Source organism: Hippopotamus amphibius, chromosome 3 (genome assembly GCF_030028045.1).
Source record: "Hippopotamus amphibius kiboko isolate mHipAmp2 chromosome 3, mHipAmp2.hap2, whole genome shotgun sequence".
Lineage (NCBI taxonomy): Eukaryota > Metazoa > Chordata > Mammalia > Artiodactyla > Hippopotamidae > Hippopotamus > Hippopotamus amphibius.
The window spans coordinates 11406659-11421144 of NC_080188.1; the positions used below are offsets into that span (position 1 = coordinate 11406659).

The 14486-nt window shown below is 43.4% G+C and overlaps 1 protein-coding gene across 10 annotated transcripts in view; it reads left to right on the plus strand.

The window, feature by feature from the left end:
• The first annotated feature begins 2850 nt into the window (after positions 1-2850).
• The window catches only part of PCDH7 (protocadherin 7), a 393865-nt gene continuing 382229 nt past the window's right edge, over positions 2851-14486 (plus strand). For 9 of the 10 annotated variants that reach the window (XR_009052517.1, XR_009052518.1, XM_057725951.1 and 6 more), the window contains exon 1: positions 2851-6036. Coding sequence is in view for 8 of the 10 variants with exons in the window: in XM_057725951.1 (XP_057581934.1) it covers positions 2851-6036 (3186 nt within the window). In the remaining 2 variants the exon portion in view is untranslated. Of the gene's footprint in view, positions 6037-12197; positions 12367-14486 lie in introns of those variants that run through there. The other variant, XM_057725957.1, reaches the window with a different exon arrangement.

Sequence of the window (14486 nt, forward strand, 5' to 3'; positions counted from 1 at the left end):
AGACCAGCTGAGGACCAACCAAAACCTAGCAGCAGCCCCTTTTCTTTTTTGCGGTGGCAAACGTTCTCTCCAAATATCTCCTGCCCACCTCAACCCCCCTAATCCTGGCTGGGCCCCTTTGTTTAACAGCCGCTGAAATAAATGAAGAGTAAATGGCTACAGTTCAGAAAACACGAACCGGAATTGAGATCCGATGAGGCGGGCTGCGTGGCCGTGACTGAAAGCTGGGGAAGCCTCGAGTGGGGGAATACCGTGTACGATCAAGTGGCACAAAGTCAAAAGGAGAGAAAAGGAGCTAAGGACACTTCGGTACACAAAGTTGTCATTAAAGTTTATTTCCCTTTTGTCCAGATAGGTGACGCTACACTTTGCCAGTTACTGAAGGCTGCAGGTTTCTGCTCAGAAAATATATCCAGGCTTCCAACATGTGTTTATTCCCCAGGCGCGCGCACACACCCGGTCTACCCCAGTAAGCAAGCGCGACGACAGGAATGCCAAGCATTTAAACAAAGACACCCCCCCAACCCCCCTCTCCCAAACCCAGCCCTCCTAACTCAGCGCTCCCAAAAAAGGATCCCTCTCCCAGTCTCTCAGGAGTTCGCTGTTCTCTCTTAACCACTGCAGCCCATCATGGTTTCTCAGAACACCAGCGTGGCTCTCCGAGTGCACGCGAGGTCCCCGAAGCCACATCCGACCAAGCCTTTTACCAAGATGCTGATTCGGGAACCAGAGACACTTCAGAGTGTGGGGAACACCGTTTGAGAAGGGGGAGGAGAATCGTTTGCTGACACACACTTGGCGCTCTCACACACACTCGGCATTAGTCAGAGCGAGGAGGAAATTTACCATCCCCAGGGAGGGAAAGCAAGTTCCCCCCAAAAGGCAGCGGCCGCCCTCGCTGGGGAGGGAGAGCGGCAAGCTTTGGCTTAAGGGGGACTTGTTGGGATTGTGCACACTTGGAGTGGCCCCCGGAGCTGAAGCTGGGCCTTCGAGAGCGGGGCGGCTGGCTAGTGCTCCCTCCTGTCTCCCTCCCCCCGGTACTCCTCCCTCCTCCTCTGCGAGTGTGTAGTTTCCCCGGCTCCGCCGCTACCACCACCGCCGCAACAGCGGCGTCAGGGACAAGCTTGAGCCGCGAGCGAGACAGAGAGCTCCCAACAACAACCATCACTTTGGGCAAACTTGCGGGTTTCGGGCTCACGGCTAGCAGACGGGAGCTTCCCACTTGCCATTCAGTGTCTTTGAGCCGTGGCAGCCAAAGGGGCGGCGGGAGCGCCCGCACCAGACTCTCCCAGACCAAAGGGGACGAGACAACTGCGGAATTCACCCGCCGTGCCAGGGCACTTCCGAGGCAACAACCGACTGGCACTTTTTCTCCCCTTGGCAAACTGGATTTGTTTTTCTTTCTTTCTTTCTTTAAGCTACTTGGCAGCTGTCTTTGACTCCACCTCCCCCTCCACTCCCCCCTAACCCCCCCCCCCCCAATGCCTTTTGCTTTTCTTCGGAAATCCGGACAGAATTGGGCATCTTTGTTAATTGCCATTGGGGGAGCCCGGCTGGGGTCTTTCGCCAGGCCAGCCTCGCCTGCGCACCGAGCCTGATTTGCTCACCTTTGCACTGCAAAGGGATCAAGTTCAGCCCGAGTTGCCTGCATTGGGACTGGGAGAAAGGAGAAGGGAGCGTGCAGGAGAGAGGAGTGGGAGAAGGGGAAAGGGGAAAGGAGAGGAGGGAGGAGAGAGGAGGAGGAGAGAGAGGAGAGAGGGAGGGAGGGGAGGGATCGAGAGAGAGCGGGGAGAGAGAGAGGCTGCAATCTCCTCCCTGAATCGCGCACAGCGCTGCAGATCCCAGTGCTCTGACATGCGGGCCGAATGCAGGTGAGGAAAGGCACGGACTCTGCGGCTGCGAACCCAAACTTGGGCACCGCGCGGTGCGCACGGCTCAGCCTTCACCCCCGCGGGCAAACGACTGCTGCGGTTTCAGGCGGCGGCTTCGTGACTAATGACCTTGCGCAGAGTTGTTAAGAAAAAAGAGAAACCCGAGCTTTCTCGGGTGAGAAGGGACTGACTCTCTGGGCGTCCCTGAAGATGGCTCGGGCTGCTCTTCCGCGCGCGGGGGGAACCCGGACGCAGACCTCTGTGTGACTCGAGTCTTCTCCACTGAACGGTGCCCGAAGCGACCTGCCGGGATTTTTCATTCTCTATCTGTTGACTGGCTCCCCCGCCGCCTGAGCGGAGTCGGAGTTGAGACTGGCTTGTTGCTGGCCCTAGCACCTCGTGCAGGAAAGGACTCACGTTTGCCTGGGCAGCCGGAGCAGAAGCTGGGTCTGGAGTGAGTGGCTGGAACGTGAATTGGACTCAACTCGAGAAGCAGCAAAGACGAGCGGGGTTGGCAGGCGGGGGAGGCTGCAGGCTCGCTCCCCGCCGCTTCCCGGCTCCACCGCCCGCCTCCGGAGCGGTTCCGGCCCCCTCCGACAGAGCCGGGACGGGAACCCGCGAGCCTCTGCCCGTTGCGGGGATGACTCTGGGGGGGCGCCGAGCCCGTGGCGCGCAGTGTCCCGTGAACTGTGAGTACTGCGACTGAACGGCGGCTGGCGAGCGGGCGATTAGCACCCATTGCATGAATTATGAAACAATAACTTTCGGAAGAAGCAGGAGGAAAAAAAAGAAGGATCTATCGCTAGTTGCCCCTGGCCGACTCTGGACGCTGTTCTTGCCCCCTCCCTCCTCTCCGTCTCGCTTCTTTCCTTCCTGGAGAGGGGAGAGGACTGGGAGGAGGGCAGGCGACCGGCCCCGGAGGAGGGGTTGCCGAGGGGGCCGTGATTAGAAGGAGCAGTAGCAGCAGCAGCAGGAGAAGATGCTGAGGATGCGGACCATGGGATGGGCACGCGCCTGGTGCCTGGGCTGCTGTCTCCTCTTGCCGCTCTCGCTCAGCCTGGCGGCGGCCAAGCAACTCCTCCGGTACCGGCTAGCCGAGGAGGGCCCAGCAGACGTCCGCATCGGCAACGTCGCCTCGGACCTGGGCATCGTGACGGGCTCCGGCGAGGTGACTTTCAGCCTCGAGTCGGGCTCAGAGTACCTGAAGATCGACAACCTCACCGGCGAGCTGAGTACGAGCGAGCGGCGCATCGACCGCGAGAAGCTGCCCCAGTGTCAGATGATCTTCGACGAGAACGAGTGCTTCCTGGACTTCGAGGTGTCGGTGATCGGGCCCTCGCAGAGTTGGGTGGACCTGTTCGAGGGTCGGGTCATCGTGCTGGACATCAACGACAACACGCCCACCTTCCCGTCGCCCGTGCTCACGCTCACGGTGGAGGAGAACCGGCCGGTGGGCACCCTCTACCTGCTGCCCACTGCCACCGACCGTGACTTCGGCCGCAACGGCATCGAGCGCTACGAGCTGCTCCAGGAGCCCGGGGGCGGCGGCGGCGGCGGCGGCGGAGAGGGCCGGCGCTCCGGGCCTGCCGACAGCGCCCCCTACCCCGGGGGCGGCGGGAACGGCGCGAGCGGCGGCGGCGGCGGCCCCGGCGGCTCCAAGAGGCGGCCGGACGCGCCAGAGGGCGGCGGCGGGACCGGCCCCGGCGGCCGCAGCAGCGTGTTCGAGCTGCAGGTGGCCGACACCCCGGATGGCGAAAAGCAGCCGCAGCTGATCGTGAAGGGGGCGCTGGACCGCGAACAGCGCGACTCCTACGAGCTGACCCTGCGGGTGCGCGACGGGGGCGACCCGCCCCGCTCCTCTCAGGCCATCCTGCGGGTCCTGATCACCGACGTGAACGACAACAGCCCCCGCTTTGAGAAGAGCGTGTACGAGGCCGACCTGGCCGAGAACAGCGCCCCGGGGACCCCTATCCTGCAGCTGCGCGCCGCCGACCTGGACGTGGGGGTCAACGGGCAGATCGAGTACGTGTTCGGGGCGGCTACCGAGTCCGTGCGGCGGCTGCTGCGCCTCGACGAGACGTCCGGCTGGCTCAGTGTCCTGCACCGCATTGACCGCGAGGAAGTGAACCAGCTGCGCTTCACTGTCATGGCCCGCGATCGCGGGCAGCCCCCCAAGACTGACAAGGCCACGGTGGTCCTTAACATCAAGGACGAGAACGACAACGTGCCGTCCATTGAAATCCGCAAGATCGGGCGTATCCCACTCAAGGACGGGGTGGCCAACGTGGCCGAGGACGTTCTGGTCGACACTCCCATCGCCCTGGTACAGGTGTCTGACCGAGACCAAGGCGAGAACGGAGTGGTCACCTGCACCGTGGTGGGCGACGTGCCCTTCCAACTCAAGCCGGCCAGCGACACAGAGGGCGACCAGAACAAGAAAAAGTACTTCCTGCACACCTCGGCCCCTTTGGACTATGAGACCACCAGGGAGTTCAACGTGGTCATAGTAGCGGTGGACTCAGGCAGCCCCAGCCTCTCCAGCAACAACTCCCTGATTGTCAAAGTGGGAGACACCAACGACAACCCACCCGTCTTCGGCCAGTCGGTGGTGGAGGTGTACTTTCCCGAGAACAACATCCCTGGCGAGAGGGTCGCCACGGTGCTGGCGACAGACGCCGACAGCGGGAAGAACGCTGAAATCGCCTACTCGCTGGACTCTTCCGTGATAGGGATCTTTGCCATCGATCCCGATTCTGGGGACATCCTTGTCAATACGGTGCTGGACCGCGAGCATACTGACAGGTACGAGTTTAAAGTTAACGCCAAAGACAAAGGCATCCCGGTGCTACAGGGCAGCACCACAGTGATTGTGCAGGTGGCTGACAAGAATGACAATGACCCTAAGTTTATGCAGGACGTCTTTACCTTTTATGTGAAAGAAAACTTGCAGCCCAACAGCCCCGTAGGAATGGTCACAGTGATGGATGCTGACAAGGGGCGCAATGCAGAGATGAGTCTGTACATAGAGGAGAACAGTAACATTTTTTCCATTGAAAATGACACGGGGACCATTTACTCCACAATGTCTTTTGACCGGGAACATCAGACCACATACACATTCAGAGTCAAGGCTGTGGATGGAGGAGATCCTCCCAGATCCGCAACAGCCACTGTCTCTCTCTTTGTGATGGATGAAAATGACAATGCTCCCACAGTTACCCTTCCCAGAAACATTTCCTACACTTTACTGCCACCTTCAAGTAATGTCAGGACAGTAGTAGCTACAGTGTTGGCAACAGACAGTGATGATGGCATCAATGCAGACCTTAACTACAGCATTGTGGGAGGGAATCCCTTCAAGCTGTTTGAGATTGATTCCACCAGTGGTGTGGTTTCCTTAGTGGGAAAACTCACCCAAAAGCATTATGGCTTGCACAGATTGGTGGTGCAAGTGAATGACAGCGGGCAGCCTTCCCAGTCTACCACGACTCTGGTGCATGTGTTTGTCAATGAAAGTGTTTCTAATGCAACTGTGATTGACTCCCAGATAGCCAGAAGTTTGCACACCCCACTCACTCAGGATATAGCTGGTGACCCAAGCTATGAAATAAGCAAACAGAGACTCAGTATTGTCATTGGGGTGGTTGCTGGAATTATGACAGTGATTCTAATCATCTTAATTGTAGTGATGGCAAGGTATTGCCGCTCCAAAAATAAAAATGGCTATGAAGCCGGCAAAAAAGATCAGGAAGACTTTTTTACACCCCAGCAGCATGACAAATCTAAAAAGCCTAAAAAGGACAAGAAAAACAAAAAATCGAAGCAGCCTCTCTACAGCAGCATTGTCACTGTAGAAGCTTCTAAACCAAATGGACAGAGGTATGATAGTGTCAATGAGAAGCTGTCAGACAGCCCAAGCATGGGCCGATACCGATCCGTTAACGGTGGGCCTGGCAGTCCTGACCTGGCCAGGCATTACAAATCTAGTTCCCCATTGCCTACTGTCCAGCTTCACCCCCAGTCACCAACTGCAGGAAAAAAACACCAGGCCGTACAAGATCTACCACCAGCTAACACATTTGTGGGAGCAGGAGACAACATTTCAATTGGATCAGATCACTGCTCTGAGTACAGCTGTCAAACCAATAACAAGTACAGCAAACAGGTAAGATGCATCCCAAATATATTTAAAAATCTGAGACAGAGCATCTTCTGCAGTTTTGTCTTTGCTCTTAAAGCTATTAGTTAAAGTTTTAATAGCAGGAATTTAGTGTTGGCGTAATTCATACACCATTTACTTAATAGAGGCCACGTACAAAAGGAACACCGCTGTGTTTTGCATGTGATACCAGAGGTTAGTAAGCTACTAAGGAGAACACTGTAGGCAGTGTTTTGCACTTCTCTTAGTACTTGGCAATCCTAATTCATCCTACATTCTGTTTCCAGATAAATATGTGTGCATTGTTTGGATGGCTAGTTTTAACCTAAAATTATTTTCTTTTGTGTTTCTAAGTGAATAATTGTATCCAAAGACAAAATTTCTAAAGTTACTACTGCTATCTATGCAAATTGGACAGTAAAAAAGTTTTAGCTACATTATACACTATGCAGAATTTTAGAGATATGCAGATGCCAATTCCTGCAAATGAAGTACCAAGTCTGAGATATTGAAATACTGACTACTTTGACAAAAATGCTGACTTAATATATTTAATCATATGCAAATACCATGCAAAACTACATTTTTAATATTTCAGTATCTATACAATTAGGCCTCTATGAGGATATGCAGTTGGCATTTGTATTTGGTATTAAAAGTTCATAAGCAAAATAAATTGCATGAAACATTTATTATTTAAGCCAAGCAACAAAAATGTTCATGTTTGATGCAGTGTGTGCAAGAATATTTTGGTATGCATTGTGATATACTGAGACTATAAAGGTTTTATGGAATATTTGAGTTTTTATTCAGTGAAATGTGGAAACAGTAAAAAAAAGTATATTCTGAGGTGAACTTTAGAAAATATAAAATGTATTTTTGAAAGTTTTGCTTGTGTAATGTGTGTGTGTAACTCACAAAGTTTACTTTTCATACCCATCAAAGTTTCACACACAACAAATAAAACCTTTTGTAAAATTCTATGTCTGAAGCTGTAGCAACTCTGCTGATAAAACGTCACAGATTTCTTACCACCAGAACATCTCAAGAAACCCATTTATGTCTGTCAAGTAATATCCAGTAATGTTTTTCTATTAAATGTTTTGCATGTGGAATGTGTGATCTTAGAATAATTAAGGCAAAGGAAAAAGTTATTTTATAGCCTTATTAAAGATGTTATTGATAGGCTCAGTAAAGATGTTATAGAAAAGAGATAAATATTAATTTCTTATTTTTTTCATAATTTAAAAGTCAACTTTCTAAAGAAATGTCTTTGATATATAGTACTTTACTGTATTTATTTGGATAAGGAGAAGCAGACAATATGTATTATTCAGTTATCAAAGCAATCCAAGAAAACACAAGTTTGAACTACATTGAATTAAATGACTTTCAAAAAGATGTCTTTTCCTGCACATGAGCCTGAGTTATTTCTTTTAAACGGAAATTTGGCAAGTGGAGAGTGTATCTGTTGTGTTACCGCTTTACCTGGAATTTGAAGCAGATTTTTGTTTTGTTTTTGGTGCTTTTATCTATTTTGTAAACAGGGACAATTCCAGTTGAAAATAACAGCACTTTTATAACATTAGTTATAATAACACCCACAAGTAAATTAAGATATGTGGAAATTTCTTTAGAGGATGGTAGTATGTTATGCAAAAGGGTGTGAAGAGATCTTTCTGCAGAATACTTACTTCTCTACTGTGATCCTAATAGGACTTTCCGTCCTATGGCTGACTGGTATTTGCATTCTAAATTATGTAACCTTAAACTTTTGAGTAGACATATCAAGTGGCAGATTTATAGATACTTTATGCAGCCACCTCCTATGTTCTGTGCTGTCACTTAAGCTTCATTTACCTCATCAAGTGGGGTTAGCTCTATATTCTTGAATTTTTAAAACAGCCAATATCAAGATGGTCGTGGCATCCTGCTTGAAAGGCAAAGTGATATGCTTATAAATAAACTAATGTATGGTGTCAGCCTCTTAACTCAGCAAAGAAGTCCATATATCAGAGGCGAAAACCTACAAAGCCATTGAAATATACCATGCAGTTTGCCAAAAGTGACTTTGGGAAATTTGTTATGTTGTTAGGTTTTCAAAAGATGTATAAAGTTTTAACCACAATAAGTAGCTGACCTAAAGTGAAATAGAGGCAAATGAAATACATTCCGCTTAATGTAATTAGTAATAGTAATTGATACGCTTCATCTCCTCAATATTGCTGTCAGGAGACAAGGGATCCATTTACAAAGTTACATTCTGTTTAGACATCCCACATAATAAACGGGATCTTTTTGTTCTCATTTTTGTTTGTAATGCAGACAGATGATTTTCTATATTTATTTTTAAAAGATATTACCTTTAGTTTTAAACATTGCCAAAATGTATTGTCTTTGATTAAACCTGAAAAATTAAAAAAAAAATACAGGATTTTCTTATAATTTCTCCCTTTTAATACTGAATTTATCTAAAGAAAATCTTGAGGGTTGCTGTCTTCTAATTTCTTATGGTAGGGATTAATTGAAAATATGAGATTTTGTCCGACGTAAAGCCTTTTTTATTTATGATTTTCCTGAGTTGCTTATCATAGTTCTCTACTTGTGATAGAATGGAAATGATGTCTGTTAAACAGTGTTCTTATCTTCATGAGAATTAGTTTGAAGTGTTGCTTCTAAGTCCTCCTAATGGTTACGTTATAGTGAGTTAAACAGCTTTGTAGAAATAAAAGTTTGTAAACAATGCCCCCCTCCCCTTCTTTTTGGTTTGTTTTCATAGGCTCTAGAGACATTCAAATCAATCTTCTATAGTTACTCTTGGCCAGAATCTAGGAGATAATGTGTTGCAGAGATGCTGGAATTATTTCTGAGCTTCACATTAGGAAAACTGATAATGTAGCCCAGGGTTTCATACTTCAGACGTTTGCAGTTCAAACAAAAGCCCTTGTTCTCAACTAAATAATGTGTCTCGTTGAGAAAAATGGGGTTCATTGACAGCATTGCGTGTCCACCTTTCCATTTCATTCTTCCTTTCCTTGGTAAACCTGGGCTTGCTGGTTGTTAATGTTTTGTGACCTGCAAGTTCAACTGCTTTTGATTTGTGAAATGATGGCAGAAGCATTCTATTTTTATATTTATTTTACTGTTAAGAATTTTTCAATTTTCCTAAGAAATAACATAATTCCAAAAGATTAATAGACAATATAAAAGTTTAGTTCCCACTTTGCATATTATTTTCAAGTTCTTTTGCGCTTATCCCTGCTATGACATTATTTAGATAATGCACTGGCAAGTAAAAATTTCATTTTATTTAGTAAATGGAAAATAAGGTACTTTATTTTTGGCAAGCATATAGAGGATATAGCTTGAATAAACATTAATTTAAAAATCCATTTGTAGCTGATCCTGATATACTCAAGAAAAATCCATATTAACTGCAGTGACAGTTTCCCTTGCCTAAGGAACTTCCGAATGTCATCTGAATAAAGTACCCTTTAATTGATCAAATTGTGTTCAATATATTCATTGTATACTTAGTAAAATCATGTCAGAAATTCTTTTTTTAATTACTTACATTTTGGAAGCAAATAATGACTAGCCATCATCTATTAGAGTTCTAAGCACCGAGAAAACTGAGTATCAATTTATTTGTGAATGTATATTACACCATAGGTATTATAGTGGAAATGCCAACCACATGTGACATTTCCACGTGTGGTGATGCCAACCACAGCTTCCAGCTTTAATTCTATAAGGATAACTTCTACAATATGATTCTCCTGTCTATGACCAAGGACACTTTCAAGAGGCACAGTGAATCTGCATGTGGTGGGATTTCTGTTACATATGACCTGAAATCATAGGCAGGAGACTAATAACTGATGAAAGTTAGACTGTGTCTTTAGTCAAGAGGTATCTACTAAAGCAACAGAACTTGGCTTTCTGGATGTCTGTGAAACAAGGAAAGGGTCATCCAGTGATTTGATCTGTATTAATGACTATACAAACTTTTATTGAAGTCCAGGTATGACCATTTGAACCTTATCCCAAACTTCTCCTAAGTCAACTACTGACTTTGACATAAGACCACAAAGTCAATTTAAGGATTCTAAGTAAATCATGCGGCTGAACAACTACAGCAAAATCATTTTCTCTTGTTATCTTTTTATCTTTGAGTAAGTACATATCTCATGTGGAAAAGCATGCACGTGCGGTAAATACGTATCATAATCTCTCTCTCTCTCTCACACACACACACACACACACACGGATGTTTTCATATAAACCAACTAGGCTGTCATTAGGCTTTTATTTCCTGTGATATTCAACCATTGATATATAGGAAAGATTTGAGCTTTAAACACACACAAAACTGACATAATACAGATCATAATTAGTTGCTTAATGTGGGAATCTAAAATCACTTGTTATCACATTTTAGAATTAAAAGGTATCAACTAAACCAGCCCCCTCATTTTGTAGAAGAAACTGAGACCTAGTATGTACATTAATTTTACTGAGATCGTTAAGATTATCAGGGATATAATGTGGACTGAAGTCCAAGTCATGGAGTGCAGAGTCCAGTGTTCTTCTTTTTTTTTATCATGCTACCTGTAGGGGAAAAAAAATGGATTTCTATAACTTTCTCTGTATATACTTTAATAGTGATAGAAATCTCTTGAGGTTTACTTATGTACGTATAACTATATATTTTGCTATTAACATTGATATTTTACAATGGTATATAATTCTGCTTTAGACTCTAGTTTTTATCTGTGAAATTATCAGGGAAATTCTAATCCAAATTTTATAGATTTGTAAAAGAAATTCAAAGTTATTTCCCCCTTATGTAAGATAACAAATGATGATGTACATTAAAGTAACTTAACATGGTTTAGGACATGTATTCAACAAGTTGAGAGAATTTTTCATTTTAGCAGAACAGTGACAGTAGATATAAGCTTCTGCCGAGCATTTAATATATCCTCAATGAAAACATATTTGTAATGGAAATGAATAAAGTTTTCTGTACATTATGTATGGAACTTTCTATGCATTCTCATTGGGACGATCTTTTACCTTTTCCATCAGTAGCGATGATTCCTTTGGCTTCTATGCTTCTTTTCATTTTGCCAACATTGCAGATGCACGTTACTTTATTAGCATCCTTAACACACAGTCTTGAACTAATTTTTCCTCTAAATTTTTTCCTAGAAAATTTGTAGAAGAATGTGACATTTTTCAATTGAATTGCTTCCTTGTTAGGCAGTTAACCAATCTAGCATTTTAGATTCTAAATTTACCTACTGATAAAATATGAACGATTGAGTTGATTAATTTCAAAAATAAAACCTGGAACTATTTTTAAAACTAAATATCTTGTAACAAAACCGTTGCTTCACCATAGCCACCAGTGCTTTCAAACATTTTAACATCATTTCTTTTCCTAGGAGAGGATGGTAGTGGAGGTTATGTAGAAAATTTAGTGTAATAATTGTTTAGAGCTTTGTTTAAATTGTATATAACCAATTTCTAGGCTATAGCAAGTCTCCTTGTCCAGTTATTTACTATGACTCTATAGAAATAGTAGAATCTGTGTATGTGTGTGTATATATATGTGTGTGTGTATATATGTGTGCGTGTGTGTGTATATATATATATCTTGAGTCAGCTCTGCTTTGCTTTCTTATTTATTTTAAAAGCCCTTCGAATCTTTTCTAAAGCAGGGACTCTGTTTTGGAACATTACACGGTGCTTTATTTAGCATTAGTGTTGTGGGAGAAATCACATTCCAAGAAGAACTGAGCTGAAACCACTAAAACTAATCTTAATTATCACTTCTGGTGAATTAATGTTTTAAAGGCGGAATAAAGGTTTATTTTCAGGAATTTAGTGATGTTTGTATTGAACTCCAGTGCTGTGTACAAACAACAACAACAAAAAACTATTAACGCTTCCAAGTAGGATTCATCTGACAAGTTACCTTTTTTTCCCTGAACAGATTTATTATTTACACACACATAATTTGCAAAAAAAAATTCTCTTTTCGGAAACCTCCATCACAGCATTCCAGTTGGGCATAAGCCATTGGGGAAATTTCTTCATCGCGGTTGTTTTTTTTTTTTTTTTTTTTTGACCTGCATAAATCTTTATTTTCCTTCTTTCAGATGCATCTACATCCATACATTACTGTGTTTGGCTGAATTCCACTCTAATATGATGCTCCATTATGCACCATACTCTGATGACCTTGCTACTTCTCAGCCTGCTGGAGCCTGCCGTTGGCCGTGGGGTGTCAGCCAATCACTGCTTGTTCCACTTGTTGTGCATTTGATTTTCAAGGGTTTTTTTTTTTTTTCTCGCTTAAGGAAAAATAGTATTGAAATAAACTTATAAAAGAAGCAGTATTAATAAAGAAATGTTCTACTGATGGATGTCTAAGTCACCAGGAATTCCATTCTCAGAGAGGTGGTTAGCAGAACTTAATAGTGAAATCTTTTTAAAAAAAATTCAAAAGCGTATTTCAATAATGATTTTAAGACTCTGGCTTTATGCAAACCAAGGAAAGTTAAGTCTATGAAGTCTTTGTCTATAATACATTGAATAACAGCTATGAATAAAACCCTAAATTGATCGATAGTTTTAAAGGGTTATGTAATCAAAGCCTTTTCCAGACTAGGGAGATAGTTCTGTTAAGAGTCAAGGGTAGTGTCTCTTGTGCATTCCGTGTGTATATTTCTAAATGCCATTGTGTGTGTTTGTGTGTGTTCCCACACATGTATACAAGGACTTCGGGCAATATTTATAAAAAATATTGTCTGTAAGACAAATTGGAGAGATTTATTTTGTGTTTACCACAGGCACTCCCAGTGGATTGGTTTTCCCTTAATCTTGAAATACTGACCAAAATATCTATAGAATTTTTAATTTTTGTTTCTGTTGTTATTAAATTCGTTAAGAAAATTTAGAACCTTTAAGTTAGATTCACTGAAGTCACTATGGTTACATTCAGAAGGAATATGTGGCTACCTATTTTTGTGGACTACAGTTACCTGAAGGCTTCTCTATTTGATGTCAGATAATGTAAGTTCAAGCAGCTTCTGAGAATTCAGCACTTTATATATTTTTGAGAAAGCAAGTAGCCAAATTTTAGTTGTATAAATAGTGATTTGCTAGATTAGTCAAGAATTCTCTGTATGGTCCAAGTCTCTCTGTTTATATATTTATGTCTCTGTTTGTTATGTTTATGTACCTAAAAATGTGTTCAATATGTAAACTTTGATAATTTCATATTTATCATATCATCTTCCCTATTAAAGTTTTCCCCAAGTTTTGAAATACTGACCAAGAATGTAAGATTCCTGAGAATTTTTTGGTGAAGTATTATCAGTATAAAAGCCCTTTAAGAAACATAAATAAATACTAGAGCAACCTTAAACTGCGGAGTGATAGGAAATGCATGCTAACCCGTGTAAGTCACTAATGCTTATATTTCAGGATTTTTATTTTATTAGCTGTTTAACTTTGCAAAATGGAGATTTTCAGAAATATCACTGAGACTATAGTGAAATTCCTGAATAAAACCTAATTGTCATCAACCTCTCATTTTGTTTTGAGCTCAAGGACCAGTGTAAGAAAGGTGAAAAAACTTCTTACCACTTTTGGCTTTAGGAAATTATGTTTCCCCATCCTAAGTAGTAAACTTCCTTAGATACATACTTAAACTAAATCATGTAACAAATCACATCAACTCAAAAACAAATTATAGAGAAAAAAAAGTCTGGAATTTGGGGATAAACTAATGTGTAACCACACAGAGGGGATATTTATGAATACCTTCACAAGGAACATTAAAAGGCAGATTTTTGCAAACTTGGGTTGCAACACACTATTGGGACATGAATCAATTTATGAGTTTTTACTACAATTCAAAAGATACGAAATAAAGCAGGAAAATTTCAAGTACGCCATTCATATAGTAAGATTAAATATTGTCTTGTCCAGTCTTTATTTCAGTTGTGTTTGTATGCATGTGTGTCTTCCTGCTTTTGGTTTGCTATGTAAAAAATTTGTCTTACTGTGGAAGCAGTAGAAAAGGATTGCAAACCATCACTCTACATTGCTCGTGGTGGAAAACAATGGCTTTTTACTGTTATGATTAGAAAAACATAATAAATCAAAAAAAAAATTACTAACACTCCCAAGGATTTTACAAGCTTTTGAGAAGGCTATTGTCATTCCTCTGTTTGTTTGTTTGCTTGTTAATCTTTGAACATTTCGCCACTGGTTCTTATCCCTGCACAGACTTCCAGACTTGCCCTCTGCCTCAATCCCTTGCTCCCAAGTGTTGTCCTCCACCTCGGGTCTGCTTTTCAGTTACTGGAATTTACCATTTGCGGAGGTGCCTGTGGACAGATGGAGATAGACTCAGAGCAACCCACCCATTACCTTATATA